At 40.7% G+C, this 17,066-nt stretch overlaps 1 protein-coding gene across 3 annotated transcripts in view; it reads left to right on the forward strand.

The window, feature by feature from the left end:
- Positions 1-17,066, forward strand: part of ABLIM3 (actin binding LIM protein family member 3) — a 133,451-nt gene that overhangs the window by 33,721 nt on the left and 82,664 nt on the right. For all 3 annotated transcript variants that reach the window (XM_069592388.1, XM_069592386.1, XM_069592387.1), the window contains exon 3: positions 12,362-12,499. In XM_069592388.1, coding sequence (XP_069448489.1) covers positions 12,362-12,499 — 138 coding nt within the window. The remainder of the gene's footprint in view (positions 1-12,361; positions 12,500-17,066) is intronic.

Genomic DNA, 17,066 nt, shown 5'->3' on the forward strand with positions numbered 1-17,066 from the left:
GCTAACAAACTGGATTCCCTGGCCCAGAATTGGGAAGGAGGATCTCAGGGAAAGAAGAGAATACACAGATCTCATTGAGTCCTTAGAAAGAGGCTGTGTGCTACCTGCCCTCTGAGCCAAGGCAGGGACACAGCCCCAGTGAACGAGATGAGGGGAGGGGAGTGAGCACAGGGGCAGAGGGGCACACCAACCCAAACTTAGTTTCTGCTTGTCTTGAAATAGGAACCAAGTTGGTTATAAGGAAGAATTGAGTTTGGTTTGTTTGTTTTTAAATCTTTAAACTTCAATTGAAGTACACAGTTTGGGATTTAAAAAAGTAAAAAGTTAACTCTATGGCATTATACCTGAGCCGACTTTCTAAATTTGCAAATGAATAACCAGTATGCCGTTCTCATTTTATTGAGTTAACTTCACTCACAAGTGAGAAATCTATCCATCCATCTCTTCATGGACTGCAGCTCCAGCCTCTTGGCCCATGATGCTCACCCTGGGAAAGCTGTTCGGATCTAGCCCAGATCCTCTCTGCTGTCGCTGTAGCGTGGCAGCTGGCTGTCAGGCAAGAGCAGTCTGTCTGGCCAAGAGCATGTGGTTCTGACACATGTCCTGACAACATGTTGCTGGAGAAAGCGGCATGAACTGTGTTGCCAGCTTCACTCTGTGACCACAGTACCTGCTGAGGAGCCTGGCAGAGGGAGGCTCTGGAGGACTTTCTGTTGCAGCAAAGGTTTTACAATATTGTCTTGGGATGACAGACTGTTTTACTGACCTGCTGATTCCGGAAATTGTGGCCAGGCTGGGGCCATCTGTGAGACTCCCAGAGGGTGCCTGCCTCTGTTCTGCACAGCTGCTGGCACCTGCAGAGCCTGCCTGTCCCAGGGCACCCGCAACGCACACCTGTCAGGCTGTACCTGCCCACCCCAGGGAAGCTGCTCGAGGCTGACACCCCCTGGCCTGGGGACAGCAATCACAGCTTCCTCAGCATCTGCCAGAAACTCAAGATGACTCTTCCTGGTTTCCTGATCTGCACTCTAGTACCCGCCATCATTATTCTTAAATCTTTGTAAAATCCATAGGCCATTATATATGCATAAATACACATATGAAAAAAGTGAAAGTGTTAGTCACTCAATTGTGTCTCCATCCACTGTAGCCCTCTAGGCTCCTCTGTTCATGGGATTTCCCAGGCAAGAATACCGGAGTGGGTAGCTATTCCCTTCTCCAGAGGATCTTTTCCCAACCCAAGGATCAAACCTGGGTCTCCTGCATTGCAGGAAGATTCTTTAATGTCTGAGCCACCAGGAAAGCCCAAATACACATATACACATATGTAGACACACACACACACACACACACACACACATATATATACATATTTAGCTAAGTAATGGATGGTTGCTATTGAGGAAAAGAAATTAGGTGCCTTTTTACCTCCCCCAAAGCTGCTTTCTCCCTAGAGGGAGCTGCCATTGGCTCTTTTGCATGGCAGGCAGTAGGGCTCAGTAGTGAGAACACAGGTTCTTGAGTCAGACTGCCTGGGTTCAAATCCTACCTCTACCATTTACTAACTGTATGACCTTGGACAACTGACCTCAGCTCTCTGGGCCTCTGTTTCCTCATTTGTAAAATAAAGATAATAAAATATGTAGAATAGAGATAATATCTTTGTAAAATAAAGATAATAATAGCTCTTCCAGAATTATGGAAAACCCTGTGAGATGACATGTAAATTGCAACAGTTCCTATTGGAGTAACCACTCTCTAAATATTATCTGTTATTATCCTTACTCATTTACCCCTCCATTTTCTTCATGCATACCTTCCATTCCAAACTCCCTCCAAGATGCTTCTGCATCTTGGAACACTAACCCCCAGCCCACCTGTTGTAATATTAAACCTCAGCGCTTAGAGTCTGGTTCCAGGTATTCGTGGGAGGAATAGAGATATTAATGACACAATCAGATGACATATGCTTGACCCTAAGGGGTTACCAAAAGCAGCTTTCATAGTCTCCCTATCGGAGTTTTCCGGAAACAAATTACTCACTTACTCGAAGCATGCACAGAGGACAAGCACGCTAACACATCCCCCTGGAAACAGCAGATGCGCCCAAAATACACCACCCCAGGACAACATAGATCATAACCTCTCATTCCCACTACAGGAAACACCCAGTTCACACATTCCGCTGCAGGATATATCAAAAGCATGTCAGCTACCCACCTCTGCAGCTCAAAGAAACCTATAAACAGAGAAAACTTGTAGATTGGGGAGGTAAAAGGAGGTGCTTACAGTGGAATGGGCTGCAGCCAAGGGCTTTTCTCTTGACAGTCAGCAGGGAGGGAAAACCTGAAAACTTTGCCCAAGCTGGACTGTCCAAAAACAGATTTAATAATGCTCAAGCAAAGCTCAGTGGCAAGCTGGTAGGGCTAGTGATTTAGAAAGAACTCCTGCATTGAATAGCAGTTGGGGTACATGACTTTAAGGATTCTTTTTTGTGTTTTTTAAAGGTCTATTTGTTTATTTGTTTTATTTTCTGGTAGTGGTAGATCTTTGTTGCTCTGTGCAGGCTTCTCATTGCAGTGGCTTTTCTTGTTGTGGAGCACAGGCTCCAGGCTTCAGTAGCTGTGGCTCACGGGCTCTAGAGTACTGGCTCAGTTGTCATGCACAGGCTTAGTTGCTCCAAGGCATGTGGGATTCTCCTGGACCAGGGATAGAACTGGTGTCCCCTACATTTCAAGGCAGATTCCCAACCACTGGACTACCAGGAAAGCCCTGAGGATTCTTTAATATTAATTATTGCTTCCACCTTACGGAGCCCAAGTGACATGCCAGCCAGTGTACTAAGCATCTGCATATCATTTAGATAATTTAATACTCACAAATGACCAGTTATTCCCACTTTAGAGATAAGCAGACTGAGAGCAGTGTCACATGATTTGACCAAGTTCACACAGTGAGTGAGTGGCAGGACTGGGCCATAAATGCAGCCTTCCTGACTCTAGCATCCACACCCTTAACTTCTGTGCCTCTAGCTTCTTAGCACCCCTTGCCACACAGAGAACCTGTGTCTCTCTGGTCTTACTAGAGGAAACAGGGTTGGTGCATGCGTTCTGATTCAACTCCAAAATCAAACCGAAGGGCCCTGTTCTGAACTACCAGACAACTCTTAGATCCAGACCCAGGCAGATAGCTTTCTACCTGTGAAATGCCTGGATCCTCACTTGAGTCTCCTCCTGGGTCTTTAGCGAATACCTGTTAGCACACTAAGGGTACTTTGGGAGCTGGGCGGCGTGTGCCAGCTGCTGCACTCGATTGTTTTCTGCAGCCCTGGGCTACGGAGAGCTCACTGCTGAACCAGTTGATTCTCTGCTTGATGTTTCGCTGTTCAGACAGAAGCTCTACTGTTTTTATTACACCTCCAGCCAGTTATTCACAGTTGTTATACTATCTCCATGTCAGTTTTGTCACTCTTTTAATTATACCCCAGCATTACATAGGTGCTTGTATAATATCTTTTAAAGATTGTTTTAAATGTGACTCAGTTAGAATGTGGGAACACTTTTACCTACAAAATCAAGTGACCCTCAGGAGAGGAAAAAAATTTGTGCCAGTGGCACATCAGTAGAGAGAACATTTGACTTAGGTTATGTTGTTTATGGAGAAGGCGATGGCGACACACTCCAGTACTCTTGCCTGGAGAATCCCATGGATGGAGGAGCCTGGTAGGCTGCAGTCCATGGGGTCGCGAAGAGTCGGACACGACTGAGCAACTTCACTTTCACTTTTCACTTTCATGCATTGGAGAAGGAAATGGCAACCCACTCCAGTGTTCTTGCCTGGAGAATCCCAGGGATGAGGGAGCCTGGTGGCCTGCTGTCTATGGGGTCGCACAGAGTCAGACACGACTGAAGCAACTTAGCAGCAGCAGCAGTGTTGTTTATGAAAGAAGAATCATGCCATTATCTGCTTTTAAGAGAGACTAATAAATCTGATCACAGGCAGCACAGTCTAGTTTAAAAGTGGGACCAGTTAGAGGAGAAAAGAAAAGGTGGAGGGAAAGAGAGAGGCAGAGAAAAGAACACAGAAGCAGTTCTTGATTGGAAGAGATATTTTAAATCATTTTGTCCAATCTTCTTGACAACTAAGGAAGGAATTGAAGCCAGAAAAGTTGCAATATTTTGCAATCCTGTAGAAAACTAGGTGACCGCAGAAAGGGAATTGGAACCCGGGTTACCCCAGCAGTACCTATTAGAGAAACGTGAGCTCAGAAATGACAGGGAGAGAGGAAGAGCCAGGAGGAGGAACCAGATACTGAAATTTGTCTCCTGCTGTGTTCAACTGTCGTGCTCCTGTTTTAACTTCTGAGGGGCAGTCACCCCTCCCTTTCCAATATGTTGTTTAGCTCCAGCAGTTTTAAACTTCCTTGGTAGCATTTGGGAAAGAGCTTTACTCACAAATTTAGTTGTGGAATTAAGATGTATTTTCTCATAGAACACTAAAGATTTGGTAAGCATATAGAACCTTAAATTTTAATCTCATAGGTACTGATCAGCTGATTTTCTTTCTTAAAAAATTATTCTGACAGCCATTGACAACTGATTATCTTTTTTTTATTCTTGGAAAGATTAAGATTGTTCTTAATTTTAGAACAATCTTAATCTTAACTGTTCTTAAGTCTTACAGTGCCTGAAGAAAATGTGCTTTTAAAAAATCAGTATTTATTTCTCTTCTCAGAACCTGTTGTATCCAGATCAAATTCAGAATGGGTGAATCTGCATGTAACTGGTTCTTATTGCAAAAAATTTTTTAAATACAACTTTAAAGTTCTTCAGGGATATAAAGAAATAATTTAAGTCTGAGGTGGTATTCCTAAATTAATTTGTACATGTAATTTTTGTACAAACAGGATTCAACCAAGTTTAATTTCTTTTTCTTCATTCTTAATGCCTTGTGTTCCATTTGTGAAACTATAAGCCTGCTAAAATGTCCAATTTGGTGACCATTGGTCACATGAGGCTATTTCAATGTAAATTTATATTAATTAAAATTAACAAAATTAAAAATTCAGTACCACAGTCACACTAGCCACATTTTAAGTGCCCAACAGCCACATATGGCTAGCAATTATTACATTGGACAGTGTAGATATAGAACATTTTCATAGCTCAGAAAATTCTATTGGACATCACTGCTTAAGAACCAGTAATTGGAAATGTCTCTCCTGGATAACAAAGTGTATCCAAATAGCATAAAACGGAAGCTAGAGGTGCCTGCCTTTTAGAAATATATCATATGACCCATATGTCTAAACTTGTTAACTTCATGGATTATTTAACAAGTGAGAAGAGCTAATGTCCTTGGAGGCTTTGAAGAGCTAATGTCCTGCTCTCCAATGTTGCTTTAAAAGATAAGCAGTTCCTAGCATGAAGCAGCTCAAAACTTCATGTATAAGTCAATTTGGAATTCAAAAGTTATTGGCCCGTAAGATAAATGTTATAAATCACATGACTGAATTTTAGTACTTTCTGAAATAAAACTTAATGGAAATAATAGCCAGCAGAAAATCAACAATAAAATTTTAGAGTTTCAGAGGGTGTTAACAGATTGGAAGGAAGAAATGACAACCCCACTCCCACCCCCCATACACTCACAGAATAAGATTAGATTAAGTTGCTGACTTAGCCAAGAGCACAGCAAAATCTTACTGGAAATGAGATGGCTTCCAAGGCAAGAGCAGACATGGCATATCTCAGTGGCACTTCCCTTGACCCCCACAGTTCCTACTGGCACTGTCTGAATAAGAAAAGGTCTGTAAGCTCAAACCTTACACATCCGCTGCCCATTTACAGTCACGGCTTATATCAGCAGTCTGGAAGAACTTGAACCAATGATCCATGTAGTAATTTTTTAAATATTTATTTATTTGTCTGTTCCAGGTCTTAGTTGCAACATGGGATCTTTGATCTTAGTTGGGGCATGCAGGATCTTTAGTTGTAGCATGTGACCTCCAATCCATCACCTCTTGATTTTATGGCTTTTATCTGAATGATTCAAAGATTGAGTTTTGCCTGAAAACCAGGATCACTAAACAATCTTCCTAGAAAATCAAATCACAAACAATTAATTGATTTTGTAACCTGGCTCTTGAGAAATACATTGAGATCAGTTAGAAGAGGTAGATGAGAGAATTCTCTGGTGGCCGGGGTTAGGATTCACATCCCCCTGGAAACAGAGGTTGCTTTTCCTATGGAGGCCCAGGTTCAATCCTGGTTCAGGAATCATCCTGCATGCTGCTCAGTGTGGCAGCCAAAAGACCAAAAGGAATAAATAAATAAGTGCTGTTGTTCAGTCACGTAGTTGTGTCCAGCTCTTTGCAAACCCATAGACTAGAGTACACCAGGCTTCCCTGTCTATCTCCCAGAGTTTGCTCAAACTCATATCCATAGAGTCGATGATGTCATCCAACTATCTCATCTTCTGTTGCCCTCTTCTCCTGCCCTCAATCTTTCCCAGTATCGGGGTCTTTTCCAATGAGTCAGCTCTTCATATCTCGTGGCCAAAGTATTGGAGCTTCAGCTTCAGCATCAGTCCTTCCAATGAATATTCGAGGTTGATTTCCTTTAGGATTGACTGGCTTCATCTCCATGCAGTTCAAGGGACTCTAAAGAGTCTTCTCCAACACCACAGTTTGAAAGCATCAATTTTTCGGCCTTCTTTATGGTTCAACTCTCATATCCAAACATGACTACTGGAAAAAACATAGCTTTGACTAGACAGACCTTTGTTTCTGCTTTTTAAAACACTGTCTAGGTCCGTCGTCGGAGAGGGCGATGGCACCCCACTCCAGTGCTCTTGCCTGGGGAACCCCATGGACGGAGGAGCCTGGTAGGCTGCAGTCCGCGGGGTCGCTAGAAGTCGGGCGGGACTGAGCGACTTCGCTTTCACTTTTCACTTTTGTGCATTAGAGAAGGAGATGGTGGCCCACTTCAGTGTTCTTGCCTGGAGAATCCCAGGGACGGGGGGAGCCTGGTGGGCTGCTGTCTCTGGGGTCGCACAAAGTCGGACACGACTAAAGCGACTTAGCAGCAGCAGCAGCAGGTCCGTCGTAGCTTTTCTTCCAAGGAGCAAGCACCTTTTAATTTCATAGCTGCAGTCACTGTCCAAAGTGATTTGGAGCCCAAGAAAATAAAGTCTGTCACTGTTTCCATTGTTTCCCCATCTATTAGCCATGAAGTGCTGGGACCAGATGTCATGATCTTTGTTTTTTGAATGTTGAGTTTTAAGCCAGTTTTTTTACTCTCCTCTTTCACCTTCATCAGGAGGCTTTTTTTTTTTTAGTTCCTCTTCACTTTCTGCCATAAGGGTGGTGTCATCTGCATATCTGAAGTTATTGATATTTCTCCCGCAGTCTTCATCCAGCCCAGCATTTCTCATGATGTACTCTGCATATGAGTTAAATAAGCAGGGTGACAGTATGCAGCCTTGACATACTCCTTTCCCAATTTGAACAAGTCCATTGTTCCATGTCCAGTTCTAAGTGTTGCTTCCTGACTTACATACAGGTTTCTCAGGAGGCAGGTAAAGTGGTAGTCCCATCTCGAAGAATTTTCCACAATTTGTTGTGATCCACAGAAAGGCTTTAGCATAGTCAATGAAACAGAAGTAGATGTTTTTCTGGAATTCCCTTGCTTTTTCTATGATCCAACAGATGTTTACAATTTGATTTCTGATTCCTCTGCCTTTTCTAAATCCACCTAGTACATCTGGAAATTCTCAGTTCACATATTGTTGAAGCCTAGCTTAAAGGATATTGAGCATTACCTTGCTATCATGTGGAATGAGCAGAATTGTGTGGTAGTCTGAATATTCTTTGGCATTGCTTCTTTGGGAATGGAATGAAGACTGACCTTTTCCAGTCCTGTGGTAACAGCTGAGTGTTCCAAATTTGCTGGCATATTGAGTGTAGCACTTCAACATCGTCATCTTTTAGGATTTGAAATAGCTCAGCTGGTATTCCATCACTTCCACTAGCTTTGTTCATAATGATGCTTCCTAAGGCTCACATGACTTCTCATTCCAGGATGTCTAGCTCTTTGTGAATGGTCACACCATCGTGGTTATCTAAGTCATTAAGACCTTTTTTGTACACTTCTCCTGGTATTCTTACCACCTCTTCTTAATATCTTCTGCTTCTGTTAGGTCCATACCGTTTCTGTCCTTTATTGTGCCCATCTTTTCATGAAATGTTCCCTTGGTATCTCTAAGTTTCTTGATGAGATCTCTAGTCTTACCCTTTCTATTGTTTTCCTCTATTGCTTTCCGTTGCTCTCTTAAGAAGATTTTATCTCTGCTTGCTATTCTTTGGAACTCTGCATTCAGATGTGTATATCCTTCCTTTTCTCCCTTGCCTTTCACTTCTTTTCACAGCTATTTGTAAGGCCTCCTTAGACAACCATTTTGCCTTTTTGCATTTCTTTTTCTTGGGGATGGTCTTTATCCCTATCTCCTGTACAATGTCACGAACCTCCATCCATAGTTCTTCAGGCACTCTGTCTTTCAGATCTAATCCCTTGAATCTATTTGTCACTTCCACTGTACAATCATAAGGGATTTGATTTAGCTCATACCTGAATGGGCTGGTGGTTTTCCCTACTTTCCTTAATTTAAGTCTGAATTTTTCAATAAGGAGCTCATGATTTGAGTCACAGTCAGCTTCCAGTCTTGTTTTTGCTGACTGTATAGAGCTTCTCCATCTTCTGTTACAAAGAATATAATCAACCTGATTTCAGTATTGACCATCTGGTGATGTCCATATGTAGAGTCATCTCTTGTGTTGTTGGAAGAGGGTGTTTGCTGTAACTGGTGCATTCTCTTGGTAAAACTCTGTTAACCTTTGCCCTGCTTCATTTTGTACTCCAAAGTCAAGCTTGCCTATTACTCCAGCTTAACTCTGAGCTACCTACTTTTTCATTCCAGTCCCCTATGATGAAAAGATCATGGCATCCAGTCCCATCACTTGATGGCAAATAGATGGGGAAACAATGGAAACAGAGATTTTATTTTGGGGGGCTCCAAAATCACTGCAAATGGTGACTGTAGCCATGAAATTAAAAGATGCTTGCTCCTTGGAAGAAAAGCTGACCAACCTAGACAGCCTATTAAAAAACAGAGATATTACTTTGCCAACAAAGATCCATCTAGTCAAAGCTATGGTTTCTCAAGTAGTCATGTATGGATATGACAGTTGGACCATACGAAAAGGCTGAGTGCTGAAAAACTGATGCTTCTGAACTATGGTATTGGAGAAGACTCTTGAGAGTCCCTTGGACTACAAGGAGATCCAACCAGTCCATCCTAAAGGAAATCAGTCCTGAGTATTCATTGGAAGGACTGATGCTGAAGCTGAAACTCCAATACTTTGACCACCTGATGCGAAGAACCAACTCATTGGAAAAGACCCTGATGCTGGGAAAGAGTGAAGGCGGGAGGAGAAGGGGACGACAGAGGATGAAATGGTTGGATGGCATCACCAAGTCAATGGACATGAGTTTGAGTAGGCTCCAGGAGTTGGTGAAGGACAGGGAAGCCTGGCGTGCTTCAATCCATGGGGTCACAAAGAGTCAGACACGACTAAGCAACTGAACTGAACTGATGATGATAAGGACATCTTTTTTGGTGTTAGTTCTAGAAGGTCTTATAGGTCTTCATAAAACCATTGAAGTTCATCTTCTCTAGCATTAGTGGTTGGGGCATAGATTTGGATTACTGTAATATTGAATGGTTTGCCTTGGAAACAAACCTAGATCATTGTGTCATTTTTGAGATTGTACCCAAGTACTGCATTTTGGACTCTTTTGTTGACTATGAAAAAAAATAGATAAAAAATTTAAAACAACAGAGAAGAGGTAGATGAAATTTGTGTAATGATTCTGGAGTGACTTTTTGATCCTTTCAAGAGCTCTCATCATTGATGGTGGTGATTATACTATTTTTCTTGTTTTATTTTCAGACTCACAGTTTTATTTTCCTCAGCAATAGTAGATCATTACATTGCTCATATAAAAAGAATCTGTATTTTTCTCAAAAATTTGGGGGAGATGGGAGAATGAAATATTTTTCAGGGGACACTGAGCAGGAATTAGAAAAAGAAGCAAAATAATAATAATAAGACCAAGGAGAACGTTTGTGGATCTTATGGGAGTGGGAAAGGATTGCTCTGAGCTCTGGGGAGGATGTGATGGTCAAGATACCAGTGGAGCCCTGAAATATATTTGTGGAATACTTTATGAACTTTTGAAATGCTTTACGTGTATTAACTCATTTTCTGAGTTAATTAATGATTTAGTTAACTAGCTAACTCATTTAACTTTTTGTCTTAAATTTAAGATAGGAAAAAGAAATGTTAAATAAAGGGCATGAACTTCTTGAGAAAAAGACTGTAGGAAAGATATTATTCTCCCACCTCAGATAAAAGTTGTCAGTATTAGCAATTTCAGGGATAATCCACCAGCTTTTTGCCCTTCAGTGCACTTATGGTTCAAGATGTGGGAGGTAATTGAAAGTCCGGCATTTCTGTTCCTTATCTTCAAAAGGTGTAAGGAACATGAGATCAGTTGTGGAGATCATCTTTGAGAATCTGAAGAAAACTATAGTATAATATGTATAACACCAAATTTTATGTTTCATTAGAAATATTAGATATCAGGTGTATCAGGGTATGCTGTAGTTTAAAAAAAAAAAAAAAGCCTTAGAGGCTATGACGACAAAAATTCCTCCTTGCTCATGATCGACGTTCATCCTGGGTTAGCTTAGAATTCTGCTGAAAAATTCCTCCTTGCTCATGATTGACATTCATCCTGGGTCAGCTTAGAGTTCTGCTGTAGGACTTCTCCATCAGGAATCCAAGCTGATGCGTCCTATACACCATCTGGGATATCACTGGTCGCTGGGCTATGGAAAAGGCAATTGGCAGATCCCATACTGGCTCCTAGGGCTTCCAATTGGAAGTGACACACAATTTTCATTCACGTTTCATTGTCAAGCAAGACACTATGTGTAGTCCTCCATGTTCCAAGAATAAAAGACTCAAATTTCAATAAACAGACATAACAGTTACCACACTAGGTCAAGAACTCTTGATCTAGGTGTTCTTTAGGTTCCTTGGCAGTTAAAAAATTGAGTACAGTTTTAACTTATGCTTATTCAGAGTTTAACCAGAAAGTCTACATGTCTAAATGATGGACACCAATTCCCCTCCAGTCATCCTTATAATTAGGACAAGAGTGGGCCTTTTCCTAATAGGATATGAGCATAAATTTGTGGACAATTACTTCAGCCTTGAGTAAGAACTGAGGAATTGAGTGATTCTCTCCCGAGGACCCCTAGGGGCTTCCTCCAAAAGAGAACATTGGGTTCCTCACTGCCAAGGTTGTCTCAACAGTTTATATATAGAGGTTGGACCAGACAGCTATTAATATCCCTTCTGACCCTGAAACTTCTAGACAGGCACCTACTATTATAAAAAATACTAGATGACCAGTTTATAGAACGGTCATGCAAAGTATATTCCAGGGAAAGAAAATCTAGAAAAGAAGCTATGAGAAAGTCTAAGCAAGAGATCAGTAGCCTCAAAAGGCAAGTGTAGGTTACAGTATCATCAAATGCTGACCATAGCACTGCCATCCCAGTGACTTCAGCCCCTTTATAGTCTCCACCAGCTCTTTCCCCCAACCACACACATTTGACAGTGTTCTCAATGTTATGGAAAGTGCTATTCAAAGGCAGTTGTAAGGTAAGTCACGTCATCAACCTCCTTCCAACTCGAGTGCCTTTTTTTTCAGAAAGTCAGCCCCTATTGAGCATCCTCATTTCATAGACGTGTAAACTGAGAGGCAGAGAGGAGCTGGAACTTGTCAACAGAAAGGCTAGTTGGAGGCAGTCAGCCACCCCTTTCCTCAAGACCCATGAGTCAATGGCAAGACCTGAATTCCCTTTGGGGCTTGGTAGTGATCCAGAGATCTCCCAAGAAACAGTATTTCCGGATCATTTGTCTTGCAATACTCTACTTACTCTTTTATTTTTCATTTGTGAATTTGGGCTCTATTATTGCAAGAAAAGGTTATGTTCACTCAGAAGTCTCTGCCTGCTTAAGCAGATTTATAAACTCTTGTCTTAATGTCACTCACCTTTTAAAGATGTCTTAGCTTGGCATACTCAGCTTAATGATGTATTAAAGGTATTTTGCTAATCATGCTCACCCTTCCTGCTTTTTCTGCCAGTTAATATTATAATCGCGTGTTATGGCAGACTTTTTAAAGAAAAAGAGCCTTCTGAATGGTGACCTCTTTGTTTCTTTCTACAGTTCCATATCAGCAGAATCCTTACAGTCCCCGGGGCAGCTCCAATGTCATCCAGTGCTACCGATGTGGAGACACCTGCAAAGGGGAGGTGGTTCGGGTCCACAATAACCACTTCCACATCAGATGCTTCACCTGTCAAGGTAGGAGGCACAGTCTCCCAACTCCCTTCTCAGATTCCTGGCCATATTCTCACCCCAGGACATGCCACAGGGCAGGCAGAACAAACAAACATAGGCAGTTAAGATACCTACAAAGGCCGAAAAAGATCCTCCTTAAGCTGGTTATAAGAATTCTGTCTTCAGCAGCGTGGCATGAGACAGAGGGTAGAGTAAGGGATGTGGTGGGATACAAGGTGGGAGAGGGAGCCTGGAGACCCTGGAGTGGAAGTGCTGACCCAGAAGGAAAACGGCAATCCTGCAAGCTTACTTTACACATTTGAGAAGACTCCTGGTTTGTGCCTATAGATCAATTTGAGAGCCAATGAAAGGGCAAAACTGTCATGGCTAAAATTTGGCATGGCTCTGAGATAGGGTGAGAGTCCTCAGAGGTTTAACAAGGGAGAAGATACATCTTAACTTCAGTAAGGTTTGTAATTTGGGAGCAGACGGATGCTGGGTAACCTCTAACTGTGACAGCTTACCCATGGATAATTTATTAAACCTTTGCTCAAGCGAGCTAAGCATTCCCAAAGAAGGCTCACTATGGCAGGAACTGGGCTGAAGGAGCCTTGTGGGCCCTCTCAAACCAGGCCACCCTCCCTCCCCCGTGTCCCTGACTAACGCCGCTCCAGCCTCCACTTCCTGAACTTTTCTTCCAGGCTTCTTGTTCCACAGAGAAGCCATTCTGATATTGGATTGTCCTTTGGGTTTAGAGCACGTTTGACCTCTAAGCTGTAACTTCCCCTTGCTGGCTTTAGATTTGTCTTCATGGGGTTTTATGAGCTCTTTGTGATTGCTTTTCCCCGTGGCTGCCCTACAATGCTTATAGTCAGGTCTCTCCCACACCCAATTATATTGCAGGTCCTTAAACTGGGCTTCATCTGAGCTGATTCCAACTTGTGCAGTCATCCTAGAGTCTTCCTCCCTGATTCTTTCCAGTTTGTCACCATCATTCCTAAAGCATAAAGCTCATAACAGACCACATTTCTCAAGGCCTGCCAAATACAGCAGGGACTACATTCATTTAATGTGACTAATACTAAATTAACTTCCTGTGGAACCACTTCACACCACTGATAAATATTGAATTTAAGGTCAGTTGAAACCACCAGATCTTTTCATTTTAGTACCTGCTACTAACCTCAGCCTCATGCATCTGAGATTGACTTCCTCTGCCATCAAGTAAAGTCCCAGATTTCTTTCCCCAGGATCTAACTGGACTCTTCACTGAGCTAATAAATCTCATATACATATTCCCTAATTTATCTATGGAAGCTTATATGGAATATATTTTAATTATGTGGTTTCCTTTTTTAATTTTTAGTTTGTATTGGAGCATAGTTGATTTACAGTGTTTTATTAGGTTCAAGTGTAAGCAAAGTACTTCGGTTATATATATATATATAACTATATATATATATATAACTATATATATATATATATATATATCTTCTTTTTCAAAGCCTTTTCCCATTTAGATTATAATAGAATATAGGGTAGAGTTCCCTGTGATATACAGTAGGTCCTTGTTGGTCATCTATTTTAAATATAGTAGCATGTATATGTGTATATGAACTCAAAATAATGTGTATATGTCAATCCCCACCCCCCCAACCTTTCCCCTCTGGTAACCATAGGTTTGTTTTCTAAGGCTATGAGTCTGTTTCAGCTTTATAAAAAAGTGCATTTGTATTCTTTTTTAGATTCTATGTGGAAGTGGTACTCTATGATACTTGTCTTTCTCTGCCTGGCTTATTTCACTTTGTATGATAATCTTCAGGTCCATCCATGTTGCTACAGATGGCATTATCTGCTCCTTTTTAACGGCTGAGTAATAGTCTACTTATCTATTACCACATCTTTTTTGTTTCCTCTGTTGATGGACATCTAGGTTGCTTCCAATCCTGGCTATTGTAAATAGTGCTGCAGTGAACATTGGGGCACATGTATCTTTTTGAATTATAGTTTCCTCTGGATATATGCCCAAGATTGGGATTGCTGGATCATAGAGTAGTTCTATTTTTAATTTTTTAAAGAAACCTCTATACTGTTTTCCACAGTGGCTACACTAATTTACATTCCAACCAACAGAGTAGTGGGTTCCCTTTTTTCCACACCCTCTCTAGTATTTATTGCTTGTAGATTTTTTGATAATGGCAATTCTAACCAGTATGAGGTGATACCTCATTGTAGTTTAGATTTGCATTTCTGTAATAACTAGTGCTGTTGGATAAATGTCTGTTTAGCTCTTCCACCCATATTTTTTTTATTTTTTTTTATATTGGGCTACATGAGCTGTTTGTGTATTTTTGAGAATAATCACTTATTCGTTGCTTCATTTGCAAATATTTTCTTCTATTCTGAGCATTGTCTTTTCATTTTGCTTATGGCTTCCTTTGCTGCTCAAAAGCTTTTGTGTTTAATTAGGTCTCATTTGTTTATTTTTGTTCTTATTTTCATTAGAAGGTGGATTGAAAAAGATATTACTGCGATTTATGACAGAAAGTGTTCTGCCTATGTTTTCCTCTAAGAGTTTTATAGTATCCAACATTACATTTAGGTCTTTAATCCATTTTGAGTTTATTTTTGTGTATGGTGTTAGGGACTATTCTAATTTCATTCTTTTACATGTAGCTGTCCGGTTTTCCAAGCAACATTTTTTGAAGAGACTATCTTTTATCCATTGTAAATTTTTGCCTCCTTTTTCTTAGATTAGGTGACCATAGGTACATGGGTTTATCTCTGGACATTCTACCCTGTTCTACTGATCTTTATTTCTGATTTTGTGCCAGCACTATATTGTTTTAATGACTATAGCTTTATAGTATAGTCTGAAGTCTGAGCCTGATTCCTCCAACTCCATTTTTCTTTCTCAAGATTGCTTTGGCTATCTGGTGTCTTTTGTGTTTCCATACAAATTTTAAATCTTTTTGTTCTAGTTCTGTGGAAAATGCCATTGGTGATTTAATAGGGATTGCATTGAATCTGTAGATTACCTTGGGTAGTGTAGTCATTTGACAATATTTTTTTTCTTGCTTTCTTTTTAAAAAAAAACTTTTTATTTTGTATTGGGGTATAGTCCATTAACAAATAATGTTGTGACAATTGTAAGTGAATAGCGAAAGGACCCAATCATACATACACATGTAGCCATTCTTGCCCAAACTCACCTCCCATCTAGGTCCCTACACTTGTCAGCTATCTATTTTCAACACAGCAGTGTACATATGCCCATCCAGAACTCTCCAACTATCCCTTCCCCCATTCCTCCCCCTGGCAGCTATAAGTTCATTTTCCAAGTCTGTGGTTCTCCTCCTGTTTTGTAGGTAAGTTCATTTGGATCATTTCTTTTTAGATTCCACATATAAGAGATGTCATATAATATTTCTCCCTCTCTATCTGACTCACTTCACTCACTATGACGATCTCTAGGTCCATCCATGTTGCCATAAATGGCATTATTTCATTCTTTTTAATGGTTAAGTGATTTCCATTATATATATGTATCAGATCTTCTTAATCCATGCCTCTGTTGATGGACATTTAGGTTGCGTCCATGTCTTGGCTATTGTAAACAGCACTGTGATGAACACTGGGGTGCATGTATCCTTTTGGATCACGTTTTGCTCTGGATATATGCCTGAGAGTGGGATTTCAGAGTCATATGGTAGATCTATTTTTAGTTTTTTAAGGAAAAAACAAAGCTAAAAAATTCCATTCTGTTCTCCATGATGACTGTCCCAATTTACATTCCCACCAACAGTGTAGCAGGGCTCCTTTCTCTCCACACACTCTCTAGCATTTATTGTTTGTGGATTTTTTTTTTTTTTTTTGGATGATGGCCATTCTGACTGGTGTAAGGTGCTATCATATTGTAGTTTTGATTTCCATTTCTCTAATTAGACATGTTGAACATCTTTTCATGTGCCTCTTGACCATCTGTATGTCTTCTTTGGAGAAATGTCTATTTAGGTCTTCTGCCCATTTTTCGGTTGAGTTGTTTGTTTTGATGCTGTTATGCATCATGAGCTGTTTGTAAATTTTTGAGGCTAATGCTTTGTCAGCCACATCATTTGCAAACATTTTCTCCCAAACTGTGAGTTGTCTTTTTGTTTTGTTTGTGGTCTTCCTTTGCTCTACAAAAACTTTTGAGTTTAAGTAGGTTCCATTTGTTTATTTTGGTTTTTATTTCCATTATTCTGGGAGATGGATTGGAAAAGATAGTGCTACGATTCATGTCAGAATGTTCTGCCTATATTTTCCTCTAAAAGTTTTATAGTGTCCAGTCTCACATTTAAGTCTCTCATCCATTTTGAGCTTATTTTTGTGTATTGTGTTAAAGAATGATCTAATTTTACTTTTTTAATGTAGCTGTCCAGTTTTCACAGTACCGTTTGTTAAAGAGATTGTCTTTCCAATATTGTTTAGTCAATTTGTCATAAGTTAACTGACCATAGCTGCATGGGTTTATTTCTGGCTTTCTATCCTGTTCCATTTATCTGTATTTCTATTTTTGTGCCAGGACCATACTCTCTTGGTGGCTGTAACT

This window comes from Ovis canadensis, chromosome 5 (genome assembly GCF_042477335.2).
Source record: "Ovis canadensis isolate MfBH-ARS-UI-01 breed Bighorn chromosome 5, ARS-UI_OviCan_v2, whole genome shotgun sequence".
NCBI lineage: Eukaryota > Metazoa > Chordata > Mammalia > Artiodactyla > Bovidae > Ovis > Ovis canadensis.